Below are 25,679 nucleotides of genomic sequence, written 5' to 3' on the forward strand. Positions count from 1 at the left end.
GTCACCCAGGGCAGGTCACACAGGAACACATCCAGGTGGGTTTGGAATGGCTCCAGAGATGGAGACTCCACCACCTCTCTGGGCAGCCTGCTCCAGGGCTCCAGCACCCTTAAATCACAGAAGTTCCTCCTCCTGTTCAGATGAATTTCTGATGTTCCAGGCTGTGCCCATTGCCCCTTGTCCTGTCCCTGGGCACCACTGAACAGAGCCTGGTCCCATCCTCCTGCCACCCACCCTTGAAGTATTGATCAGCAGTGATGAGATCCCCCCTCAGGCTGCTCTTCTCCAGACAAAACAGCCCCAGGGCTCTCAGCCTGTGGCACTCACCAGGATGTTCCAGACCCCTCGCTTTGTAGTCCTTCGCTGTCCCTCTCCAGCAAGTCCCTGTCCCTCCTGAACTCAGGAGCCCAGAACTGGATTCAGTACTGCAGCTGTGGCCTCACGAGGGCAGAGTACAGGGGCAGAAGAACCTCCCTCAACCAGCTGGCCACACTCTTCTGAATGTCCCCAGGTCACCATTGGCCTTTTTGGCCATGAGGACACATTGCTGGCTCATGTTGAACTTCTTGTCCTCCTCATGAGAGCACAGCCACAGAACTGGAATCCTCCAGCTGCTCCCTATAGCACAGTGCAGAAACAAGACACGTGCTTACAAACCCCATGAGTCATCGTGCTAAGGGGGGCTTACCTTCCCTGATAGCAGTAAATGGGGTTCCTTCCTCTTCCTGCAATCTAATCACCTTCAGTGCCACCAGCTTTCCATTTACCCTGCAAAGGAAAGAGGGGAGGGGAAGGAAGAATTCATAAAACACCACAAATGGAAGCAGAAACAGCATTTTAGCTCCTTGCAGTGAGAGGGGGGAAACACTGCAACAGGCTGCCCAGGGATGTGGTTGAGGCCCTGTCCCTGGAGACATTCAGGGTCAGACTTGATGTGATCCTGGGCAAGCAAGGGTGGCCCTGCTGTCTGAAGGGGGTTTGGACAAGATGATCTTGGAGGGTCCCTTGGAACCTGATGCATTCTGTGAATCTATTTCTCCTTGTTTCCCATCATGTCCTGCTTCAGTATCTCTTGTCAGTGCCAGTGACCCATTCAGAGCACTGCAAGAAACTCTCTGGAGCTTCCAGAATGCCAGCTTCATGTTTTGACTCTCAGATGCAACCCAAGGAACAATCTCAGTTTTTCTGGGAGTCCAATCTTCTGCCTCCCCTCTATCACAGCACTAAACTGAAACCTAGTTAAGAGGCACCACGTTGTAAAATTGTTTAAAGTCTCTGCCCTTGATCTGATCACATTGGTCAAAGCAAAACCTGATGCTTTTCATGCAGTACAGCCATGGCCATGCTGACTGACTCCTTCCCACCTCAGCACCCCCACAATGATCACCCTCAAAAAGCTGTGGGAGATGGCAAATACTTCTCAGGTCATTCTGGCTGTTTCCCACTGGGCCAGGACTGTTCCTGAGGCACATTCCTGCCTATGTGGCCCAGGCTGGCTTTAGGAATGACTCTCATTTAAAAGATTAAAAATGTTTTGTGCTTCAAGGGACCAAGCTTCACAGCAGGTCACTCTGGTTGGTGATGTGTTTGGCTGCTTTCACTTCCATCATGCCAAATTTCCCCACATAAATGATAAAATCATAGAAATATTTGGGTTGGAAAAGCCCTCTGAGATCACCCAGACCAACCAGCAACCCAACACCACCATGGCCACTACACCATGGCCCCAAGTACCACAGGATCCCAAACCAGTTTTGGTTGGAAGGGACCTTCGAGATCACCCAGTTCCAACTCCCCTGACACAGGCAGGGACACCTCCCACCAGCCCAGCTTGCTCAAGGCCTCATCCAACCTGGCCTTGAACACCTGCAGGGAAGGGGCATCCACATCCTCCCTGGGTAAACCATTCCAGTGTCTGTCCACCCTCACAGTCAAGAATTTCCTCCTCCTCTCCAACGTGCAGCAATACCAGTCAGTGCTTCCTGCTTCTCTTCACTCCCAGACAGACCCACCGGAGAAGACCCAGCACTTACTTGCTCTTCCCTTTGTAGACCGTGGCATAGGACCCTTCCCCCAGCTTCTCCAGCTTTTCATAGGAGTCTGCTTTCCCAAACTTGGGGCTTGTAGGCTACACAAAACACAAAGAAGATGACCTTGCAGAACCCATCACGTTAACTGACCGGATTCAGCCTTTAGGGACCAAGCAACCAGTGCCACCAACACTCGCGGACCTGCATGCTTCCAGCAGCTAAAAGTGAGCCCCAAAACAAGGGAGTGGCAGAGCTCAGGAAAGAAAGCATCACCCCACAGCCCAGGTCGTGCTTCTTGGTGTCAGCCCCAAACAAACCCCACTGCAGCTGTCAGAAGGATTTTGTTCTTCATCAGGGAGATGTTTCTGGTTTGTTTTTCCAATGTATCACTTTATCTCATAAAAAAAGATCATTAACAACAGAACCATCTCATCCTGGTTACAAGGTTTGAGCCAGGTGGAAGGAGCAGTTTCCTCTTATTTATTTATTTTTAACCTAAAACCCACCCAAAATCATTGCTCTAAGAAACTGATGTCCCAGCACATAAACCATCAGTCAGACACGGGTCAAGCCACAGTGCCTCGTGGGCAAGAATTGCTTCCTCGTGGCTCATCTCAATCCAGCTTCTTCCAGTCTGAAGCCATTGCCCCCAGCCCTGTCACTCCAAGCCTTAGTCAAAAGTCACTCTCTAGGGAGCCTTGTGTCCAGCTCTAGAGCCCCCAACACAAGAAGGACATGGAACTGGTAGAGCAGGTTCAAAGAAGGCCACAAGCAAGAGCTTCGATCAAAGGGCTGGAGCACCTCTGCTGTGGGGACAAGCTGAGGAAGTTGGGGCTGTCCAGCCTGGAAAAGAGAAGGCTGCAGGGAGACCTTAGAGCAGCCTACAGTACCTGAAGGGGCTGGGGAGGGACTTCTGACAAAGGCCTGGACAACAGGATGAGGGGCAATGGCTTCAGACTAGAAGAAGCTGGATTGAGATGAGCCATGAGGAAGCAATTCTTGCCCCGGAGGGTGGTGAGGCACTGGGACAGGTTGCCCAGAGAAGGTGTGAATGCTCCAAGCCTGGCAGTATTCAAGGCCAGGTTGGATGAGGCCTTGAGCAAGTTGGGCTGGTGGGAGGTGCCCCCATCCATGGAAGGGGATTGGAACTGGATGATCTTTGAGGTCCTTTCCAGGCCAGGCCACTCTCTGAGTCTGTGATTTTGCTATCCAGCTCCTGAATATTAACAAAGTCCTGTAAATTTGCCATCTAGAACCTCTCAGATCGCATTCCTTTTCCATGGTTTGGAGCACTCCAGCACAGATGAGGCAGCAAAATTCCCAGCTCCCAGTCTGTGCTTAAAGCCCAAATTCTGCCTGCTGAGGAACACAGGGGCTGTACTTTGGTTAATCCCAGTTTGATTGGAGATGTCACTGCCAGAGGGGATGGAGCCACCAACTGAAGCAGCCTTCTCCTTGAAGTATCCAATGCTGGACTAACACCATGATACAGCTATGGAAAACAAGCAGTGCTGAACTAGCTCATTGGCTGCCATCTGCTGAAGGGGGCTCACCAAATGTTCCCCAGTCTGCAGAGAGCACCCAAGGGGTGGAACTGCTGCCCCAGTTCACAGGGCTCGCTGTGGGCTTCCTCACAGTGAGGACGGGAGAGGCCACAGGTTTCTGCAGTTGCTCCACAGCCATCCTCATCTGCACTGAGACTTTCATTTTCTGCTGCTAGAAATGAGAATATAAAGGTCACAACAACTTGTAGTACCCCATGATCCTGATGGGAAATAGGATGTCTTTAATCCATCAGCCCCAGTAAATCACCAGCAGGAATTCCTACTGCAAGCTCCAGCTTGCTCCCCTGCGCTCCCACTGCCAGCAGCACAGATTGAAGGTCATGGCTTGGAAGCTACTACATCCTCTCCCTGAGAATGGCCAAACACCAACAGCTCACATGGGCAGAGCTCCCTCCTGATCTTACAAAAGAGGTGATGCTTGCCAATGTCTTGTCCTCAGGCTCAAACCCTGCAGTGCCCAGGGCTCAGCTCTGCAGCAGCGAGGCTGCCCTGCCACCCCCATAGTAGCCCAGGTCTGTTCTGCAGGGCCTGCTCATGCTGGATAAAAGAAAACCAGAAACCACAGAACAGAACCATGGAATCCTTTCAAGATCATCAAGTCCAACCATTAACACAGCACTGCCAGCTCACCACTAACCCATGCTCCACGGCACCACATGTACCATGGCTTTGACACCCCTCCAGGAATGGGGATTCCACCACTGCCCTGGGCAGCCTGGGACAGGCCTTGACAACCCCCTTTGGGGGAAGAAGTTTTTCCTAATGTCCACCCTAATCCTCTCCTGGTGCAATCTGAGGCTTTTTCCTCTTGTCCTATCACTTGCTGCTACAGAAAAGAGACCAACACCCACCTCACTAAAACCTCCTTTCAGGGAGGCCACCAGCATCCTGGCCTGGATCAGCAATGGTGTGGCCAGCAGAGGCAGGGCAGGGATTGTCCTTCTGCCCTCAGCTTTGGGGAGGCTACACCTGGAGTGCTGGGTTCAGGTTTGGAGCCCTCACTCCAAGAAGGACAATGAAGGGCTGGAGCAGGTACAGAGAAGCACAAAGAAGCTGGGGAAGGGTCTGGAGAACAGGGCTGATGAGCAGGATCTCTGGCTCTGTGATTGCATCTCAGTTAATTCTCTTGGCCTACCTTCTGCTCTCAAGTTTTTCTAGCAGGGAATCTCTTTCTTTGGAGCTCTGTAACAAAGCAGAGCTTCAGTTTTGATTTGCAATCACTCTCAGTGCTCCTCTGCACACAATATTTCCCCCCTGAGGACAGTTTGATATTGAAGTTTAATATCCTTCAGTTAAAAAACAAAAAAAGAGAGAAAAAAAATCCTTTTTGAATGTAGGCTCTGGGAGGGGGGTGGTGAAGTGTGACATTCCCAAGCTGTTCTACAGCTATGAAAAATGCATGAGAACAGAACCCACACAGCCTCTGTGCCATCAAGCAGGTGCTGCTCAGGGTAATTTTCCATTAAAGCTGCCTCTGCTACACAGCTTTGGATGCCTCTGGACACAGAGGGGCATCCACCTGGCAGAGTACAGCACAGAGTTGTAGTGCAAGAGCTTGGGTCAAACCTGATGCCCCTCCGCAGGTCTTCCAGGACCTTAAAGGCCTCTTCCACCTGAGAGAGTTCCATGATTCCTGCAGTCCCTATCAATGAAATGGCTACTTGAAATGACCTGGGCAGACCTTTGTCTTCTCAGAGGAGGCCACCAAGAGGATCAGAGGGTGGAGCACCTCTGCTATGGGGACAGGCTGGGAGAGTTGGGGTTGTTCAGCCTGAAGAAGAGAAGGTTCAGGCAGACCTAGTAGCAGCCTTCCAGGATTGGAAGGGGCCCTCCAGGAGTGCTGGAGAAGGACTTTAGACAAGGGCTAAAGTGACAGAAGTGACAGGAGTGACAGGATGAGGGGTGATGGCTTCAGACTGGAAAAAGTTGGACTGAGATGAGCCATTAAGAAGAGATGTTAAGAAGCAGTTATAAAGTGGTGAGGCACTAGGACAGGTTGCCCAGAGAAGTTGTGGAGGCTCCAAACCTGGGGGCCAGGTTCAAGGCCAGGTTGGATGAGGCCTTGAGAAAGCTGGTCTGGTAGGGGTGTCCCAGTCCAGGGGGGTGGGGTCCCTCCCAACCCAAACCCTTCTGTGATTTCTCTCTCCTTTACCCTCAGCTGTGTCCCACCACTCTGCAATCCTCACTGTTTCTATTGCTGCACTCCACACTTTGGCTCACTCTTCCCAGCCTTGCTATGATGGGCAGTACTTCCTTGCCCAGAAAAAATAAACACCACCTCTGGGTTTCTGCCTGCTGAGCTGCTGAAGATGGTCACTGCCTGTGCTCCTGGGCTCACCTGAGACTGGGAATAATGTAGGCTCAGGAGAAACCCACCTTGATGGGAACTGTTTGTAAGGAAAATGAGGAAAAGAATCAAGTAATTCAGTGAAGGGTCTGGAGAACAGGGCTGGTGAGGAGCAGCTGAGGGACCTGGAGGTGTTTAGTGTGGAGAAGAGGAGGCTGAGGGGAGACCTCATTGCTCTCTACAGCTCCCTAAAAGGAGGCTGAAGCCAGGTGAGGATTGGGCTCCTCCTAGTATCAGGTGACAGAGGAAATGGCCTCAAGTTGCACCAGGGGAAGTTCAGGCTGGGTATCAGGAACAATTTCTTCCCAGCAAGGGTGCTCGGGCACGGGCTCAGTCTGCCCAGGGCAGCGGTGGAGTCCCCGTCCCTGGAGGTGTTTAAAAGCCACCTGGATGTGGTGCTGAGGGACATGTGTCAGTGGTGGTGGCCGAGCAGCAGCGCTGGGACTGTTTGCCCTGGGCAAGCGATTGGGCCTGGTGATCTCCAAGGTGCCTTCCAGCGCAGCAGTTCTGCGGGTCTGAGCCCTCTCCCACAGCTGCCAGCTCCTCCCTCCGTCTGGGAGGGCTCAGCGAGGCCACCTCTGCCTGGCGCGGGGCCAGGCGCCGCCGGAGCGAGGACTTACGGAGCTGGGGCTGGAGTGCCGGCGCACCTTGGGCGACTCCTTGCCCGCAGAGCCGGTCCTGGCGGTGATGCAGGCGTTGTTCTCCGAGTGCACCCTCTTCACCTGGTTGGCTGGCTTCTCAAAGGGGTCGAAGCTGCTCTGCGTCCTCTGCACCCGCACCTTCTTATCTTCAGGAATCGTGTCCAGAGGTTTGATCACCGAGTCCATGCCCTGGCAGTTCCGTGTGGACATCTTTGTGACACATATCTGCAAGGACAAAGCCCACCGTGACCGCTGAGCCCAGCGGCCTCAGAGCCCAGGCCACCCCAGGGACCAGGCAGCTGCGTCAGCTGCAAAAGGCCACTAAGGCTGAAGCAAGAGAAGTGTGGCCAGCAGGTCAAGGGAGGTTCTCCTACCCCCTGCTGTGCCCTGGTGAGGCCACATCTGGACTATTGTGTCCAGTTCTGGGCTCCCCAGTTCAAGAGGGACATGCAACTACTGGAAAGCGTCCATTACTTGTCCCCCGATCCAGTGTGGGGTCCTCCAGGGGCCAGAGGCGGGATTCTGCTCCACCACTGATCTCCAGGGGCTGTCCAGGGGACCTCACAGGATCACAGTATCACCAAGGTTGGAAGAGACCTCAAAGATCATCAAGTCCAACCTGTCACCACAGACCTCATGACTAAACCATGGCACCAAGTGCCACATCCAATCCCCTCTTGAACACCTCCAGGGTGGTGACTCCACCACCTCCCTGGGCAGCCCATTCCAATGGTGAATGACTCTCTCAGTGAAGAACTCTCTCCTCACTTCGAGCCTAACCCGGGTCACAAGAATGGGAATCTTGCATGATACCACTACACTCCAGGCTCAGCCTGCTGTCTCACCACAGGCTGAGGAGGAATAACCGCTCTGGCGTGCCAGACCCCCTCCTCCCTCATGGACCTGAGTGTCCACATGGTTGCCACTCTCTCATCCTACATTTCTCCAAAGAAAGAACTCCCAACACAGAAGGACCCTCAGAAGAGGTTTTCCCTCTCTGAAATGGGTTATCACTAAGGCACTGATGGACTTGTCCTTGGCCAGAGGTGGGTCCAACATGAAGCCAGGAGAGCTTCTGGAAGCTTTTGACAGCCCCCCTGCCCCTAACCAAACCCCCTCCAAACCCAAGCACCCAACACAAACTGCCTCAGACATCTCCCACAGCCCACCTCAAAGGCACTCCCCACAAATGGCTGCTTCAGCTCTGAGTCCCAGCTGATGTCGAACCAGCTGCCTGTGTCAGATGGCAGCAGGCAAACAGGGAAAGGTCACTGGAGTGGCAGATGGGATCAGTGCTGAACTGGGAGCTCTACCCTCCACTCTGTGTGTCTGCAACACTGAGCCCAGTGAGCAGATGAGAGGCTGTGCTGAGCTGCAAGGCAGGCAGAAGCCACTCACAGCAAGGCAACTCAGCAGGCCTGGAGCAGCAGAGCTCAGATCACCCAAATCAAAAAACTACTTCAAAAACCTGAATCAGAAGAAAATTAAGTTTTGAACTGGGCCAAGTTCAAAGTTTTATTAGGCCAAGTACAAGGTCCTGCACCTGGGTCAGGTACACAAATCCAAAACACAAATCCAGGCTGCGCAAGGAGTGGCTGGAGAGCAGGCTGGAGGAGAAGGCCCTAGGGGTGTCAGTTGATGACAAAGTCCCCATGAGCCAGCAATAGTCACTAACAGCCCAGCAGGCAGCTGTGTGCTGGGCTGCATCCAAAGCAGGGAGAGCAGCAGCACAGGGAGGGGATTCTGCCCCTCTGCTCTGCTCTGCTGAGACCCCACCTGCAGCACTGCCTCCAGTTCTGGGGAACTCAGCACAAGAAGGACATGGAGCTGCTGGAGAGAGTCCAGAGGAGGCCACAAAGATGATCAGAGGCTGGAGAACCTCCTCTATGGGGACAGGCTGAGAGAGTTGGGGCTGTTCAGCCTGGAGAAGAGAAGGCTCCAGGGAGAACTTGGAGAAGTCTTCCAGTACCTCAAGGGGCTGCAGGAGAGCTGGGGAGGGACTTTTGACAAGGGCTGGGAGTGACAGGACAAAGGGTGATGGCTCTGAGCTGGAAGAGGGGAGACTGAAACTGGAGATGAGGAAGAAATTCTTGACAGTGAGGGTGGGGAGACACTGGAACAGGTTGCCCAGGGAGGCTGTGGATGTCCCCTCCCTGGAGGTCTTGAAGGCCGGGTTGGATGAGGCCTTGCACAAGCTGGGCTGGTGGAAGATATCCCTGCCAACGGCAGGGGGTTGGAAATGAATGATCCAGAAGGTCCCCTCCAACCTAATGCTATGATTTTGGGCAGTACTTGCACAACTCTCTTCTCCCACCACCCCCATCCCCAGCAGACCTGCACCACCTCCCTGGGCAGCCTGGGACAGTGACTGACAACTCTTGCTGGGAAGAAATTGTTCCTGGTATCCAATCTGAACCTTTCCTGATGCAACATGGACCAGCACCTCACTCCAACCTCCTTTAAGGTAGTCGCAGGGGGATATGTGGTCTCCTCTCAGCCTCTTCTGAGGACTAAACAACCCCAGATCCCCAGATCTAGCTGAGGATGTCCCTGCAGGGCATCTGGACTAGATGACACCCAGAGCTCCACCCCCACCCAGCACTTCCTATGATCTAAGACACATTCCTGTGCAGCCTGCTCTAGGTGGACCTGTGATAGCAGGGGGGTTGCACTAGGTGGTCTCCAGAGGTGCCTTCCAACCCCCACCATACTGTGAGTCTGTGACAGAGGGGCAGGATCAGCAGAGGTGTTGGGAGTGGGAGAGGAGGCTTCCAGTGCCAGACACGAGCCAGTGACTCCTTGGTAACCAGCAGAGTGGTGGAGAAAGTGTCTGAAGATAAACACTCTGCCATGGAATCGTGACAGGTGGCTTCTCTACTCTTCTAGTTACTCATTGCTGTCTGCTGTCTGTCCTCCTCTCTAACCATATGAGCAGAACTTAAAAATAAAGTAAAAAAAATATTTTCAGACCCTTTCCCATCCCAGCCTCCTGCTCCAACAGATGGCTTCATGTGCAAGGCAATGCAGACTGCTTCCCAGAAGGGCACTCTCTGTGGTTTTGATAGGAACATGATCACAGAAGCATGGAATGGTAGGGGTTGGAAGGAACCTCCAGAGATCATCCAGTCCAACCCCCCTGCCAGACAAGTCACACAGAAACACATCCAGATGGAGCTGGAAAAGTCTCTAGAGAAGGAGACTCCACAACCTCTCTGGGCAGCCTGCTCCAGGCCACCAGCACCCTCACACCAAAGTTTCTCCTCATGTTGAAGTGGAACTTCCTGGGTTCCAGTTTGTGTCCATTGTCCCTTTGTCCCTTGTCCTATCACAGGACACCACTGAACACAGCCTGGCCCCTTATTCTTGCCCCCCACCCCTCAGATATTTACAGACATTGATCAGATCCCCTTTCAGCCTTCTCTTGTCCAGGCTCAACAGCCCCAGGGCTCTCAGCGTTTCTCCACAGCAGAGAAGTTCCAGTCTCTCCATCATCTACTTGGTCCTGAAGTCCTACAGGACTGTATCCCACCCTCCAGCAGTCCCCTGGGTGGTGAAGCTACCAAAGGCACAGCCAGAACTGCAGAGAGGCTTCCCACTGCCACACTCAACTGTGAGAAATCTTGAGAGACTTGACAGCAAAATGCCAACTCCTGCGAAATCCTGAGGCTGCCAGCAAGGGCTGTAAGAGAGGAAGAGGTAAACAATCCCATGTGTGAAACAGGCTTCACCTCGGTCCTCCCGGCTCTTCTGCCTACTCCTAGGAAGCCTCTTGATTTCTTCACAGGTACATTCAAGTACTTGTGACAAAAAATAAACCCAAGAATTTTTCTCCTGCAAGCACAGACTGCAACAAAAACACTGCAGTGGGTCAGCTCTGGTCAGACAACTGACAGCAGGAGGTGGTGGAGTCCCCATCCCTGGAGGTGGCTCCAGAAATGTGTGGCCATGGCATTTGGGGCCATGGTTTAGTGGCCATAGTGGTGATGGGTTGCTGGTTGGACTGGATGATCTTGGAGAGCTTTTCCACTACAAATAATCCTCTGATTCTCTAGGACTTAAGGTTAACTATGCAGCCAGTAAGTCAACTTTTGTTGGTGAGCCTGAAGTCAGGAGAAAGCAACAGGACATGAGATAAATACTTCATTTAGATGTACAATGAAGCAGAGTTTGTCTCAGATGGAGAAGTGGAAGGACTCAAGGACAACCTTCACCTGTTATGCTGAAGAGCACTTTTCTCACAAAAAGGCAAGAGGAAGGGCCAGGATGCAAAATCACCTCTGCAGAATACCTGCAGCTGCAGGTGGAGAGAGGTCTGACAGCCAGGTTGTGACAGGTCTCCCACCAGCCTTCACTGCATCAAAGCACCAAGTTCTGGCCTTTACAGAGCCATGGGGCTCTCACAGCTTCTTCAGCAGACTCTTCAGAAAGGCTTCCCAAGAAATCATTCAATAATTCTAGGCAAATTACTTTGGCTCTTCTTCATTCAGACCAATTCCTTCAGTAAATGAAAACAAATACTTGGCTCTCTTCCCTCTTTCCTCCATCTCTTATCCTTTCCTTCCTTCTCTTACCAAGCTCCTTTTTCACTATCTTTAGCAAAAGCTGGAGGAAGGATGAGCAATAAGAACTTTTTATGTTATTCTGCTAATGCCTTTCAAAGTTCCATTCCAGTCCCAAGAAGGAAATCTGCCCTGCTCTGAGCTGCTTCATCCTTGAGGTCAACAACCCTACACAGCTTGAGAAATGTAGCCTGCAAAGCAGATCAGTGTCACAGGGAAAGACCAGCTCTGCTCCCTTACACTTTAACTTCCAAACCACTGCATCTGACAGAATCTCTTCTCTCACATCAGCACAGGAGAAAGGTATAGACAGATAGAGAGCCTCAGCTCTGGCATGCTCCTCTTGGGCTCCTCAGAGCTCTCAATAACCTAGATTTCAGTTCAGCCTTCCAGAAACCTCAGCAGCAGCCATCCATGACCTTTTTGCCACTGCTTTCTTTCATGGAAGTTGGAGGGTTCAGATGAGGACACGTCCAGCTCCACAAACAATTCAATGAAGAGAGTCCTCACCCCTGTTTGGATCTCACAGACACCTGACTTCTTTTTTTAACTTGTTCTTTCTTTCTTTCTTTTCTTCCCCTCTCAGGTGCCTGGCCTGGTTGCAGCATTCTACAGAGCCTAAGCGGAAAGCCTTAAAGGGATCTCTAGCAGCTGCTGTCATGCCTGCAGAACACAGTGACTTTCACAGCAAAAAGGGGCAAAGAATCACAGAATGGATTGGATTGGAAGGGGCCTTCAAGATCACCCAACCCCAACCCCCTGCCATGAGCAGGGACACCTCCCACCAGAGCAGGTTGCTCAAGGCCTTATCCAACCTGGCCTTGAACACCTCCAGGGAGGGGACATCCACAGCCTCCCTGGGCAGCCTGATTCCATGACATTAAAGAGCATTTCTTCATCCAGTGCTTAGCAGTGCCCCTAGTTGCTCCATACCAACCCAGCTGTCTCTGGTTGAGGACTGGCAGGCACATCACACAACTTCACTGCAAGCTTCCTTTGCACTGCCACCAAAATGAAATAAAGTGGGACAGGACATACTTATGTAGGAGATATTCATAACCATGCAGGCATGGCAGTTTGGGCCATGGTTTAACGGTCATGGGGGTATTGGGTCAACAGACTCAATGATCTTAGAGGGCTTTTCCAACCTTAATGATTCCATGAGCTTTTTCCATCAGAAGCTGCAAGTGATCTCCTAGTCAGCAGGATGAGCCAGCAAGCTCTGCTGTACTCACCCAAATCCTAGCCATGGATTCTAACAGTGGTAGGAAAAGAAACCAAAAAGTTTCTCCCACACCCTTCACACCAGTTCTGGCTAGCACACCACAGGTTATGACAGGAACCAGACAGAGCTGCCTGCTTCTGCATCATGGAAACACAGAATCATTTGGGTTGGAAGAGACCTCCAAGATCATCGAGTCCAACCTTCCACCCAACACCAGCATGGCCATTAAACCATGTGCCCAAGTGCCATGGCCACACATTTCTTGAACACCTCCAGAGATGGTGGCTGAGTATTTCTGCCTTGCTGGGAATTCAAAGGGAAGTAACACCCTCAAGAGCTGCCTGCACCTGCTCCTGTGGGCTTTAAGGGACACATCTACTGTCACATTTTGAGAGAAGTCATCAAATACAACAGCCTGAAGCCTCACTTGGTCCAGACCAAGCATTCACACATGCTCTTGTCCCAGAAAATTCCTGCTGGTAATCACAGAATGGTAGGGGTTGGAGGTACCTCTGAAGATCAAGTCCAGCCCCAGATCATTGAGTCCAACTGCCAGTAGAATCATAGAATGGTTTGATTGGAAAAGCCCCTTCAGTTCATCCAGTCTAACTCTGCCAAGGCTGGGGCTAACCCATGGCCCTCAGCACAACATCTCTACCTCTTGGAAACACCTCCAGGGGTGGGGATGCAGCCTGTGCCCGGTGTTGAGGACCCTTTCAGTCAAATTTCTTTCCCTAGTATCCAGGCCAAGCCTCCCCTGGTGCACCTTGAGGCCTTTTGTACCTGCTCAGGGAGGGCAGGCCAGGCCAGCATCCTGAAACCTGCACAAGGCAAAGCTCAGCAGAGCCAGCACCCTGCAAGGCTCTGCCAGCCTCTCCCCTCCGACAGCTGGAGCTGTGCAGAGCTGGTGTGACTCATGCTCACAGTGCCCACCAGCCAGCCCTTGGGATGCACTGGGCATCCTGGCACTGAGGTCCTTCTAATGGGACCCTCCCTTTTCCTGGCTGTGGGGTCACTTGGAAAAACAAAAGCTTCCTGCCTGAAACAGCTTGGAGGTCAACTTTTCAAACAGCCCACCCGAGCTGACAGCACGAGGGGAAACCAGTAAGACTCTGTGGGTTTGGCTTCAGCGATCTTCTGTTTGGTTTTCAGAGTGATAGAGCAAAACAGCTAAACCAGTTAGGTGATCACTTTTGCTACACGACTTCAAGGTTGACCAACCTCCATGCACTTAAGTTTAACATCGATGAGTTTTAACTTGCTCAGCTGCCCAGGGAGGTGGTGGAGTCACCTTCACTGGAGGTGTTTAAGAGGGGACTGGATGAGGCACTTGGTGCCATGGTTTAGTTGATTACATGGTGTTGGGTGATAGGCTGGACTTGATGATCTCGAAGGTCTTTTCCAACCTGATCTATTCTACTCTATTCTATTCTATTTCCGTTTGGAAGTCTTTTCTGTCTGGAATCAGGGAGAAGATACAAAGGAGAGCATGACAAACATGCAGTCCTCAGGTGAGCTCTTATCTCCTGTTTGATGGACCTCAGCCCCACTACAAAACTGACCCACAGAGGAGCTTGTAACCTTTAGAGAGGACTCAGCACTGTGGCCAAAAGTTAGGAATGCAGATGGGGAAAAAGGCGGGAAAGGGGGGAAAAGGCGGGAAAGGGGGGAAAAGGCGGGAAACAACTAGCAATCCTAGAGTGAAATGCAACTCAAACTATAGAGTTAAATATGGATATGTAGGGAATATAGAGTTAAATATAACTGGAGTTAATATCTATTATCTCTACCAAACTATTTATTTCTTACATTCCCATCTGCATTCCTAACTTTTGGTGACATTTTTCCACATTTGAAGTTATTTTCCCCCCTGTTAATATGGGATCTGTCTTTAACTGAATGTTACCATAGGGAGTTATTTACTGTTATTGAGTTGTTAGGCTTAGAAAACCAAAAATGGGAGAACTCCAGAGACAGCAGGCTCAGAGCAAACAGACCTGATGTGTTTACATTTGGGGAGGAACAAAACCCAACACTTGGAGGAAGAAGCTGATGGAAGCGACAACTTTCACATCTGTATGTGCATTAAAAAAAAAACCACCACTAAGAAAACCCACAAATGAACCCATGCCTAAGGCTGTCTGGGCTTTCATACCCTGCACAACAGACAGGTGGCTGAATTATTTCTGTGCCTTAAAGCAGGGCAAACACACTGAAGGGTTGCAGTTCGCTAAACAGGTGCCACGCATTTTGCATACAAGCAGAAGCAAACTTCCCTGCAAAGATGTCTGCAGTTGCAGTAATTACTGTGTTAGAAGCATTCAAGGTTATTCTTCATGCAAAATAAAACAATCAAGTGTCCTGTGAGGCAGAGCCAGGCACATTGAGTTTGTGCAGGGCGTGCAGCAGCTCGTTCCGCTCACGCTGCAGGCTGGAGTGCGCACAGGCAGCTGTGTGACAGACACTGTCACAGCCACAAGACGTGGGGGTTTGAGCTAAGGAGCTCCAGCACAAGAATAATGAAATCTTCAGAAAATAATCGAGACAGGGCTGAATTCTGCCTCTTTAATCATATTCAGTGAGACAGAAGAAAAACCCCTTAATTGGCAAGTACAGAAAAAGCAAACATGAATCCCTGTCAAAAGAGTTATTTGATCCCACACGGAGACACAACTCAGCTCTTCTTGGGAGTAAAATTCACACACTGCATGAAAATGCTGCTCCAGAAATAAAACCCTTGGCTTTTACCCTTTCATAACAGCAGCAAAACCCATAGCCCAGCACTCAGCCACTACTGCCACGCTCAGCTTCCTTTACATGCTAAAACATGTGGTGAAATTTATTTATTTATTTATTTATTTCTCTGGTCAGTAGATTTCTGCTCTGCTCACCACCACACTCACTTTGTTTTAAATACTAAAACATATGGTGGAATATTTATTGAATTTTTTTGGCCAGTAGATTTCTGTTCTGCTCCCTACCACACTCAGCTTCCTTTTACATGCTAAAACATATGGCCAAATAGTATTTTTGGGTGAGTAGCTTTCTGTTCTTGTCACTGGATTTTCTGCTGAGCTCAATCTATGGCTTGATCTACAACTGAAACAAGCTAGCTAGCACCAAAAATAATTCTAATGGGTTTTGGGAGGGGACCAAACATTTTTTCTTTTTTTCTTTTTTTTTTTTTTTGGTGACCAAATAATTCCAATTCTTCTGAGCTGCCCAAAATAATTCTTAATTCTTCCACACAATTCTGCCTTGGCCTCATGCCAGCTGCTGGGTTTGCCTCCTCTCTCTCCCTGAACACGCTGCTCTTCCTAAGCTTTCATACATTGAAATATTCCACTCCAAAGCTCTGTCAGCACCTAAATGCCTGCATAAGCATTCAAGAATTCACAGACTGCACCGGGTTGGAAGGGACCCTCAAAGGTCATCTTCTCCAAGAATGGCTACTTAAAACGACTCCCTGGCTTTGGGTCGTAAGAAATAAAGCAAGCATGCAAGAGAAACGGGAACAATCACGGAGGCTAACAAGGCAAAAAAAGCCCTTCTGCACACCTATGGTCACAGCATGGCTTGATAAAGGATCTGATTAATTCTGTCTTCTACCAGCAAGCAAATCTGCAGCTGATAAAGACATGTATTCAGAGCCAGACTTGTTAGCAGGGATGAGAAAGTGGCTGATCACGTCCTTCACTCGCTCGTCCCAGAGGGCGTTCAGCCGAGCGTGCATCGGCAAAAATTGCCCACACGACCCTCTTCATGCAGCAGGAAATCCGAAACAATCATAAACAAGGCTGATGGAAAGACAGACACCAAAGCACACCCAGACAAGCATCGTTTTGAAGCCTTTCCCCTACCTTCTCCCTGCTATTTACATACCGCTGCCGGGGAGCCTCACCAGGGTGGCTGCCGAGAGGTCTCATGTGGCGGCGTTCCCAGCTTCCCACCTCCTCCCTCCGCCTGGAGTCTCAGTATTGCCCAGAAAACCCACCCTGACATGCACAGAATGGATCCTGCTCAAGTTGGAAGCATGTGATAACCAAGCTTCAGGCTGCACGGGGAAACACCAGCCCCTAATTAAGGCAGAGATGGCAAGCAGCCCCATCTTACCGTTCTGCCGTTGCCCCCAGATCAGGTTGGATTCACCTGCAACTCTTGGCCATCTCTCCAGCAGTGCTGGGTGTTTGCAGCCAGGCCAGGCTCATTCAGCAGCTGAATTCACAACATCTTTTCTGCACTAGCAAGCTGGAATGGCACGGCTGTACTACAGCTAGGAAAGGGGGAAATCTAAAGCAGAAAACAAAGAAATCCCTGCAGACAGGGAGCTCGGCGGAGCCAAACACCCAAGGTGCAGATGAGCAGCGAGGGCACAACGCTCCCCTGCCCCAATTGCATCAGCAACACCATGCTCTTTCTGAAAAGGGTTTTTAGGTAAAACACAGGATGGACTTGCCTGTGGAGTTCCCAGGGAGGCAGAGTACCCAGGCTCTGCTGCAGCATTGCAGCCCAAGTAACCATGCATGTGCTAGGCAGGGCGACTTACAGCAGCCTCTGGAGAAGGCACTGATGTGTAACTGCCTCAACGCCAGCCCCAGCCCAAATTGCTGCTGCTCACTGTAGGGCAGTTAAGGGAAAAAACCTTCAACGTTCCAGCAAAAGGATACAAGCAATCATTCCCAATTCAACTGCACCCCAGTCCTGAGGGAAATCAGCTCTTCAGAGACAAATGACACTGAAGCAATCTAGGGGCATCTGGAAACCAGCGCTAGGGGTGCCACCGGCCACTCTTCCAGACACAGGAAACAGCAGCTCAAATGTATCCACAAGTGAGCTCTGAAGTGAATGAGCCTAGCAAGGACGACGTACAGCCATTGATTTATGGACACACAAAACAGGAGGAGCTGGCAGTAAGCAACAGCCACCTGCTCCGTGCTGGGAACCCACTGCTGAGCCCAAGCAGGCTTGGGTGCGGTAGGAGGGAAGAGAGGGCAGCAGGAACAAACCCTCAGGGAGGGCTTCTCCAGAAGGGAAGCAGTGAAGCTCCTCCATCTCCTGCTCCTGCAGCAGCCCCTGCTGGTCTGTGCTTCAGATGCCTTCTGGCTCCCCAGAAACGTCCTGGGCTTGGGGAAGCCCTGGAAGGCTGCACTAGGGCTGGTATCAGTAACATGCACAAGTAAAAGCTTCAGCAGAGAACTAACACAGGCCAGCTGAGTTCCACTGTTACCTGCTGAGGAGGGGCAGTGAAGGAGCAGCGGAAACACCCCAGGAAGCTCCAGTGACCCCTGCCAGGAGATCATCATAGAATTGTTTTGGTTGGCAAAGCCTTTTGAGCTCATCCAGCCCAACCTTCTCTAACTCTGCCATAGCTGGTGCTAAGCCAATGGCCCTCAGCACTACATCTCTGCCTCTTGGAAACACCTCCTGGCCCAACCCAGCTGCAGGACCTTGCACCGTGACTTGTTGAACCTCATGCAGCTGGCACTGGCCCTCTTCTCAGGCCTGTCAAGATCCCTCTGGCTGGCAACCCCCCCAGGGAAGAATCCCTGCAAACCCTTCATTCCTGGGTGCCAGCCATCGCTCCAGCTGCCCAGCCAGGGACTCCAGCTCAAAGTCATCCACAGCACTGGAGCTGGAAGAACAAAGCCTTCTGTAAATGAATCAAACCTGAACACAAAATGGTGAGCTCAGCTTCAGCTCTTCCTCAAGTGCAAAGATGTCATGGGCAGAAACTCTGATTTGAAGGCGCTGGGTTTCAGCTCCCCTCTGCTTTCCCTTTGAGGTGCACACATGAAAGGCTTTGCTGTTTGCTTGGGTTTTTTATTCCCCCTGATGTCTTTCTACATTGCAGTGGGGAAAGAAAAAAAAAAAGTCTCAGGTTTTCTAACTAGAAGATTTATGGACCAAAATATAGGATATTGTGGTTAGAAAAAGATATCAGCCCAAACCAACCTGCACAGCCCCAGGATGCAGAGAAAAAGCAGGAATAAGCTGCACGTTCAAGGGGCAATGGACACAAACTGGAATCCAGGAGGTTCCATCTTGACATGAGGAGAAACTTCTTTGGTGTGAGGGTGCTGGAGGCCTGGAGCAGGCTGCCCAGAGAGGTTGTGGAGTCTCCTTCTCTGGAGAGCTCCCACTCCCACCTGGCCATTATGATCCTGGGCAAACTGCTGTGGGTCCCTGCTTCAGCAGAAGAGTTGGACTGGATGCTCTCCAGAGGTCCCTTCCAGCCCCACCTGGATGGGTTCCTGTGTGACCTGTCCTGGGTGACTCTGCTGTGGCAGGGGGCTTGGACTGGATGATCTCCAGAGGTTCTTTCCAAGCCCCACCATTCCATGAGTCTATATTTACAGTCCCCACTTTGCAAAATCCCTGACTGTTCTGCTCTGCTTCACTGTGGTTTGTTCCTCTGAGCCACAGTTTCAGTCTTTGGGACTTTTGCTATCTGCTGTGTTTGCCACATGATGGAGATGGTGAATTTGTGTTCTGAGAATGGTGGTGCAACCACCTGCTGACAACTCTTGCACTGAACCTGGAGGACCAACAGACAAATGGAAGACTTCACCTCACCCACACTGTCCAGCTGCCTCTACACCTCCATTAGACACTTGAGTCACAGGGAACAAGTGACAGGAGGAGAGGAAATGGACTCAAGTTGCACCAGGGGAGGTTTAGGTTGGGCATGAGAAGAAACTTCTTGACTGAAAGGGTTCTCACAGCCTGGCACAGGCTGCCCAGGGAGGTGGCTGAATGTCCATCCCTGGAGGTGTTTCTAAGAGGCAGAGATGCGGTGCTGAGGGCCATGGTTTAGCCCCAGCCTTGGCAGAGTTAGAGAATGGGTGGGCTGGATGAGCTTAAAGGGCTTTGGCAACCTTAATCATTCCATGATTGAAGAAATTACTGAGAAAAACTGAGACAGAAACCCTTAGGTCATACCTGATCCAGTATCACTGGTTCTCATGATCAGATATGAGAAGCAGCTGTGAAAAATCATCTCCATTCCTTCCAACTCTGTTAGTCTACAAGGCTGCACAGCCTAATGGACAAGAGTTTCCCTGCAGTCACCCAAACCTTTGTTATTCAGTAACTGAAGTGGCCCAGAGTGATGTACACCAACAAAGCACATCAAAGCTCAACCTGCTGCCATGCTGAGTCAACAAATACCAGAACTGCAGGTACTGCACAAACATCTACCTGCTCTTTGGATGAATACAAAGTGTGGGGCTTGAACCATCAAGCTCTTTAGAGGCAGGGTCACCAGCACCTTGCAGCCTGCTTCTCTTGTCCTATGTTCTGGCAGTAATTCAGACCAGAGGGCTGCATTCACCTGGCAGTGCTTACTGAGGGCACTTCAGGCCAGAAGGTGATGAAGCTCTAATGCATGCTGAGCAGTTTTATCTATTTCCCCAGCACATCATAGGCAAGAAGTAGAAAGCACCTGGGAAAGGGGCAGCTGCTGGGGCACCCACAGCAGGTTGCACAGGAACACAACCAGGCAGGTTTTGAAAGTCTCCAGAGAAGAGACTCCACAACCTCCCTGGGCAGCCTGCTCCAGGCCTCAAGCACTCTCACACTAAACAAGTTTCTCCTTAAGCTGCAGTGAAACCTCCCAGGTTCCAGTTGTGCCTATTGCCCCTTGTCCTGTCACTGGGCACAGAGCCCAGCCCCATCCTCCTGCCCCCCACCCTTTAGCTCTTGCTGAGCATTGATCAGATCCCCTCTGGGGCTGCTCTGTCCCAGGCTCAACAGCCCCAGGGCTCTCAGCCTTTGCTCCTCACAGAGATGCTCCAGGCCCCTCAGCAGCTTTGTAGCCTCCATTGGACTCCCTCCAGCGGTAACCACTCTGTCTTGAACCAGGTAGCTCAAACTGGACAGAATATTCCAGATAAGGCCTCACCAGGGCAGAGTAGAGGGGAAAGTGAACCTCCCTTGATCTGCTGGCCACACTTTTTTTCATGCACCCCTGGAGACCATTGGCCTTCATGGCCCCAAGAGCTCACTGCTGGCCTATGGGCACCCTGTTGTCCACCAGCAGTGCCAGGTCCTTTTTTCCCAGAGCTGCTCTCCAGCATCTCAGCCCCCAGCCTGTGCTGGTCCATGGGGTTCTTCCCCAGCTGCAGGACTGCACCCTTGCCCTTGTTGAACCTCATTAGATTTGTCCCCAGCCAGCTCTCCAGCCTGGCCAGCTCACACTGATGGCAGCACAGCCTGGGGGGTGTCAGCCACTGCTCCCAGTTTGGCACCATCAGCAAACTGGCTGAGGCTCCACTCTGTCCGTTCACACAGATCATTGAGGGATAGATTGAATGGGGCTGCAGCCAGTCCTGACCCTTGGGGGACACCGCTGGCCTAGACAAAGTTTAAAACCCACCAACATGGGTCTGCTTTAGCAAAGTCCAAACATGGATGAAGGAGGTACCCATAACAGAACCATTAACACACAGAGAGCACAATAAATAAACAGCAAACCCACCCCAGCCCCCCTCAAACAACCCCAGAATGCCATGAGCCCAACTCTACCCACCACGGTGTCCATCTGAAGGGCCAGCAGCATTCCCTGAACCACTATCACATAGCTGGCATGCTCCAGAGCCTGCAAAGCCTTCCTTAGCAGCCCAAGATGACAATGTGAGCTTGGCAAGAGGCCAAACAGCACAGTAAGATGAAAAACTGATGACTGCAGCCCTTGTGCTTAAAGGAAAACAGTGAATCCAGAGCCCTCCAAGGTGGGCGAAGGTAGGATGGGGACCTGTGCCTCCGCACTGCAAAATGTGGTGAAGAGCCAAGGGACAGGAGGAGAGGAAATGACCTCAAGTTGCACCAGGGAGGGGAGGGGGTAGGGTGGAGATGAGGAAAAAATTCTTTGCTACAAGAATGGTCAGGGATTGGCACAGGCTGCCCAGGGAGATGGTGGAGTCCCCATCCCTGGAGGTGTTCCAGAAATGCGGGGCTATGGCACTTGGGGACATGGTGAAGTGGCCATGGTGGTGTTGGGTTGCTGGCTGAACCTGATGATCTTGGAGGGCTTTTCCAATTGTGATGATTGTATGGCCTTACCATAACAGAGCATCTCCAGAGCAGAGCCAAGACAGCTGTTCTCCAGCAGAGAGAGAGACTTTCCTTAACCAGTCCCGTGAAGGCCCCTTCACTTCACACAGCAGGACTAAAAGGGCTCCTTCACAAGCAGGTTCCAAGCTCCAGTCTCAGCAGAGCTTCATTTCATTGTTTTTGATCAAAAGCCTAAAAAAACCAGAACCCATCCAAGAAACACATTGGCCAGGACAAAGCCTCTTTGTGTTCTAGAGCAAAGCAACAAGGACTAACTTGTGTGAGTTCACTTTCTGTTTCCAAGGCTACCTTCACTTCCTAGTCCTGCAACCTCTGCAGATCCTCAAGATGTGTTAAGAAAGGTACCTAAAGCACTCACTGAGGCAGCCAAACCTTTCCTGCTCCCTCAGGAGGGAAATGAAGGCTCAGGTATTTAATAACCTGCCAAAGGCATCAGGGCACTCTCTGCCAGCAGAAGAGGAAAGGTGTTCGACTGCAGCTGGGCTCTGGGGGAGTCCTGGCAAATCTGATCTATTCCCTTAGCAAAACTGGAGACAGAGTGTACTCTGCTCTCAGGCTGGCAAACTCCAATGAGAGCATTTCCTTTCATGTCACTTTAAGGCCTTTCACTCAGCAGAACAACCTTAGGGTTTTAAAGTTTGCCTGTTAAACTCTTGCCTTGGCTTAACATGAGCTGAAATCAGGTTTAAGACATGGTGACAACACCATAAGGATGCCATCCTTGCTCCTGCCATCCACATCTTCCTTTCAAGCCATTTCCCTCACTGTTACCTCTGGAGATGTGCTTCTGTCATGAAGATATGCTCCTAAAATGCCCTTTTAAAAAGAAATTATGATGCTTAATAAGCCACAGAGTCATAGACTGCACTGGGTTGGAAGGAATCCTCAAAGGTCTAGATCAGGCTGCCCAGGGCCACATCAAGTCTAATCTTGAATGTCTCCAGGAATGGGGCTTCCACCACATCTCAGAGCAACCTGCTCCAGTGTCTCACCACCCTCACTGTCCAGAGCTTCCTCCCAATATCCAACCTAAATCTGACCTGCTCCAGTTTGAAACCACTGCCCCATGCAATCTACAACTGCTGAAAAGCAGCACTGACCATGGAAGACCTGCAACACTTGAGAAGCTCCAGGATTCTATCACACCACAGCTACAGCACAGACTGCAGAGGGAAATGTGCTGTGATTCATTCATCTGCAGGGGCAAAGTAATCCCATCATGGAAATGCTTGGTCACCACACCATGGGTGGCACGAGGTCAGTGCTGCTTCATCTCAAACTTGGCAGCTTGCTCAAGGCCCCAGCCAAGCTGCTTTTCAACACTTCCAGCCTTGGAGCCTCCACAGCTTCTCTGGGCAACCTGTCCCAGTGTCTCACCACCCTCCTGGGCAAGAATTGCTTCATCATGGCTCATCTCAATGCAGCTTCTTCCAGTGTGAAAACATCATCCCTCGTCCTATCACTCCATGCCTTTGTCCAAAGTCCCTCTCCAGCTCTCCCCGCAATCCCAATAACAACAACTCATTCCAGTTTCAATTTGCAGCCTCGACTCCCAGCCACACTGTTAACCACACCAGGAACACAAGAGGCTTTTTCCTGTATGCCCTCAGAGGAACAACACCCTTCCTCACAACAGCCTCACACAATCACAGAATGGTAGGGGCCTCTGGAGACTGAGCCCCTGCCAAGGCAGGCTCACCTAGAGCAGGCCACGCAGGAACATGACCAGGTAGCTCTGGAAACTCTCCAGAGATGGAGACTCCACCACCTCTCTGGGCAGCCTGCTCCAGGGCTCCAGCACCATTAAATTACAGAAGTTCCTCCTCATGTTCAGATGAACTTCTGATGTTTCAGTCTGTGCCCCTCACCCCTTGTCCTGTCCCTGAGCACCACTCAGCCTGGTCCCATCCTCCTGACACCCACCCTTGAAGTATTGATCAGCATTGATGAGATCCAACTCCCCACCCCCCAGTCTGCTCTTCTCCACACCAAGATGATCCAATTCTCTCAACCTGTCCCCATCCCAGAGCCCTCACCAGAACATCCCCACTGCTTGTTTCCAGGATCCATAACTCAGCTGAGCATTGGTTAAGTAGCAACCACATATACCACATATACAAAGCTCTGAACACCACACAAGCAAACCCAGCTCCAAATGGATTTCTGCTGCAGTTAGCTCCCAACAAACAGCACCAGTGGCCCAGCACTGACACAGGACTCAGCTCTGCAAAGTCTAATGAGGTTTAAGGAGGCAAAGGGGAAAGCGACTGAACATGATTCCAGGCTTGGTGTCACGTCCCTCCCAGCTGCAGCAGTCACCACTTGGCTGAGCAGCCCAATCTCCATAACCTGCGCAGCAGACTCGGTTCTCAGGGGTGTTTTAGGTTGGTTTTCAGTTGTTTTGATTCATGAGGATAAACTTCTTTGGTGTGAGGGTGCTGGAGCCCTGGAGCAGACTGCCCAGAGAGCTTGTGCAGTGTTCTCCTCTGGAGACTTTGAAAGCCAACCTGGATGTGTTCCCATGTGGCCTGCCCTGGCTGATCCTGCTCTGACAGGGGGGCTTGGATCTGATGACCTCTGGAGGTCCCTTCCAACCCCTAACACTATGATTTATGGAGTGTTTCTTGTGTTTAAACAAAGAACAGGCAGGGTAACCTAGGAAGCAGAAAAGGTCATAAGAGGGAAAATGTTCTGCAGTAAGTCCATGGAAGCTCTGGATGAATGCAGCTGACCCTGGATTCTTCACTGTCTGCTCTAACAAGAGAGCCCAGGGACCTTTCTCACACACATTAGCTGGGGAGCTGTGGGGCCCCAACCACATCTTTATTTTCAGCAGAGTTCAGATTTAACCCCACCAGCTCTCTCTAGAGTTTCTATGGGCCACTAATGACACCATTTATTGTCTTCAAGAATAAAGGTTGCCCAGGGAGGTTGTGGATGCCCCCTCCCTGCAGGTGTTCAAGGCCAGGTTGGATGAAGCCTTGAGCAAGCTGGGCTGGTGGGAGGTGTCCCTGCCCATGGCAGGGGGTGGGAACTGGATGAGCCTTCAGGTCCTTTCCAACCCAAACCATTCTATGGTTCTATGTTGTAAATTTTTTTTGCTAAATAGATCCATTTTAAATGCTACACAAGCAAACACATTTAAAACTCCATTTTGTCTTTGGTGTCTGCAGCTATAAACCAAGGAGGTTTCTCACTGCTGCTTGCTGTCTGCTTGGAGAACTGGTACGTGCCGTGGCTCCAGGCTCCTTTGTGCAGATCCTCTGAAGAGGAGAGCACAGCATCCTGATGCTCAGCTCCCAGCTAGCTCCCAGTCCCTGAGTAAACTCATTACTGCATTAAGAAAACATTGGGTGGAATTTTTACCTCTGCAGAACTGTTACTGCTAGAAGATGATTCAGCATCTGAGAGGGTCAGCAGCTTTGACTTCAAACTTCATGCAGAGAAATATTCCTTCCCACCCTGCCCAGTTCAACTTCCTAAGCTTGTTTCCAAGCTGGTTTAAATCATGGTCCTTTGCAGGCTGACATAATGGCATCAACAATGTCATTTTTCTCTCACTTGTCTTTAAAGTGATTTATCACCACCCCAAGCATTTGCATAGAATCATGGAATGGTTTGGGTTGGAAAAGCCTTCTGAAATCATCCAGTCCAACCAGCAACCCAACACCACCATGGCCACTAAACCATGGCCCCAAGTGCCATGGCCACACATTTCTGGAACACCTGCAGGGATGGGGACTCCACCACCTCCCTGGGCAGCCTGTGCCAATCCCTGACCACTCTGGCAGCAAAGAAATTTTTCCTCATCGCCAACTTAACCCTCCCCTGGCACAGCTTGGGGCCATTGCCTCTCCTCCTATCGAAGTCTGTCTGTTTTTTTCCCCTTTTCTGTAACTGAGAAGATGATTCAATGAATTCCCATTATTTATTCATTTCTCTTTATGAGGGAATTTCTCCCAAGAGACCAAGATGAACCTCCAAAGCTGCTCTAATGTGACAGAGGATGAATAAATTAACAAATGCACTCCAACAGCCTCAGAGCAGACACAGCTTCTGCCCACACACACTCAGGGTCACTTCTCAGTGCCAGTATCCACAGAGACCAGGCACCAGGCTCCACAAACTCAGCAGCTGATTGAAGCCTGGCCCAGGAGGACCAAGACCAAGCACACCAAATGCAAGCACACAGCCTGCAGCTCCACACTCCAAAGAACCACAAAATTGCTTTGATCTTTCA

At 51.0% G+C, this 25,679-nt stretch overlaps 1 protein-coding gene across 6 annotated transcripts in view; it reads right to left on the reverse strand.

Moving 5' to 3' along the window:
- CDK14 (cyclin dependent kinase 14) overlaps positions 1-25,679 on the reverse strand; it is a 147,698-nt gene that overhangs the window by 103,932 nt on the left and 18,087 nt on the right. For 2 of the 6 annotated variants that reach the window (XM_054161029.1, XM_009904763.2), the window contains exons 3-5: positions 6,563-6,808; positions 2,034-2,128; positions 689-768 (exon numbers count right to left, since the gene is read on the reverse strand). In XM_054161029.1, coding sequence (XP_054017004.1) covers positions 689-768; positions 2,034-2,128; positions 6,563-6,808 — 421 coding nt within the window. Of the gene's footprint in view, positions 1-688; positions 769-2,033; positions 2,129-6,562; positions 6,809-16,227; positions 16,341-16,480; positions 16,600-25,679 lie in introns of those variants that run through there. The other 4 variants (XM_054161032.1, XM_054161031.1, XM_054161033.1 and 1 more) reach the window with 4 other exon arrangements.

The sequence above is a fragment of the Dryobates pubescens genome, chromosome 4, assembly GCF_014839835.1.
Source record: "Dryobates pubescens isolate bDryPub1 chromosome 4, bDryPub1.pri, whole genome shotgun sequence".
Lineage (NCBI taxonomy): Eukaryota > Metazoa > Chordata > Aves > Piciformes > Picidae > Dryobates > Dryobates pubescens.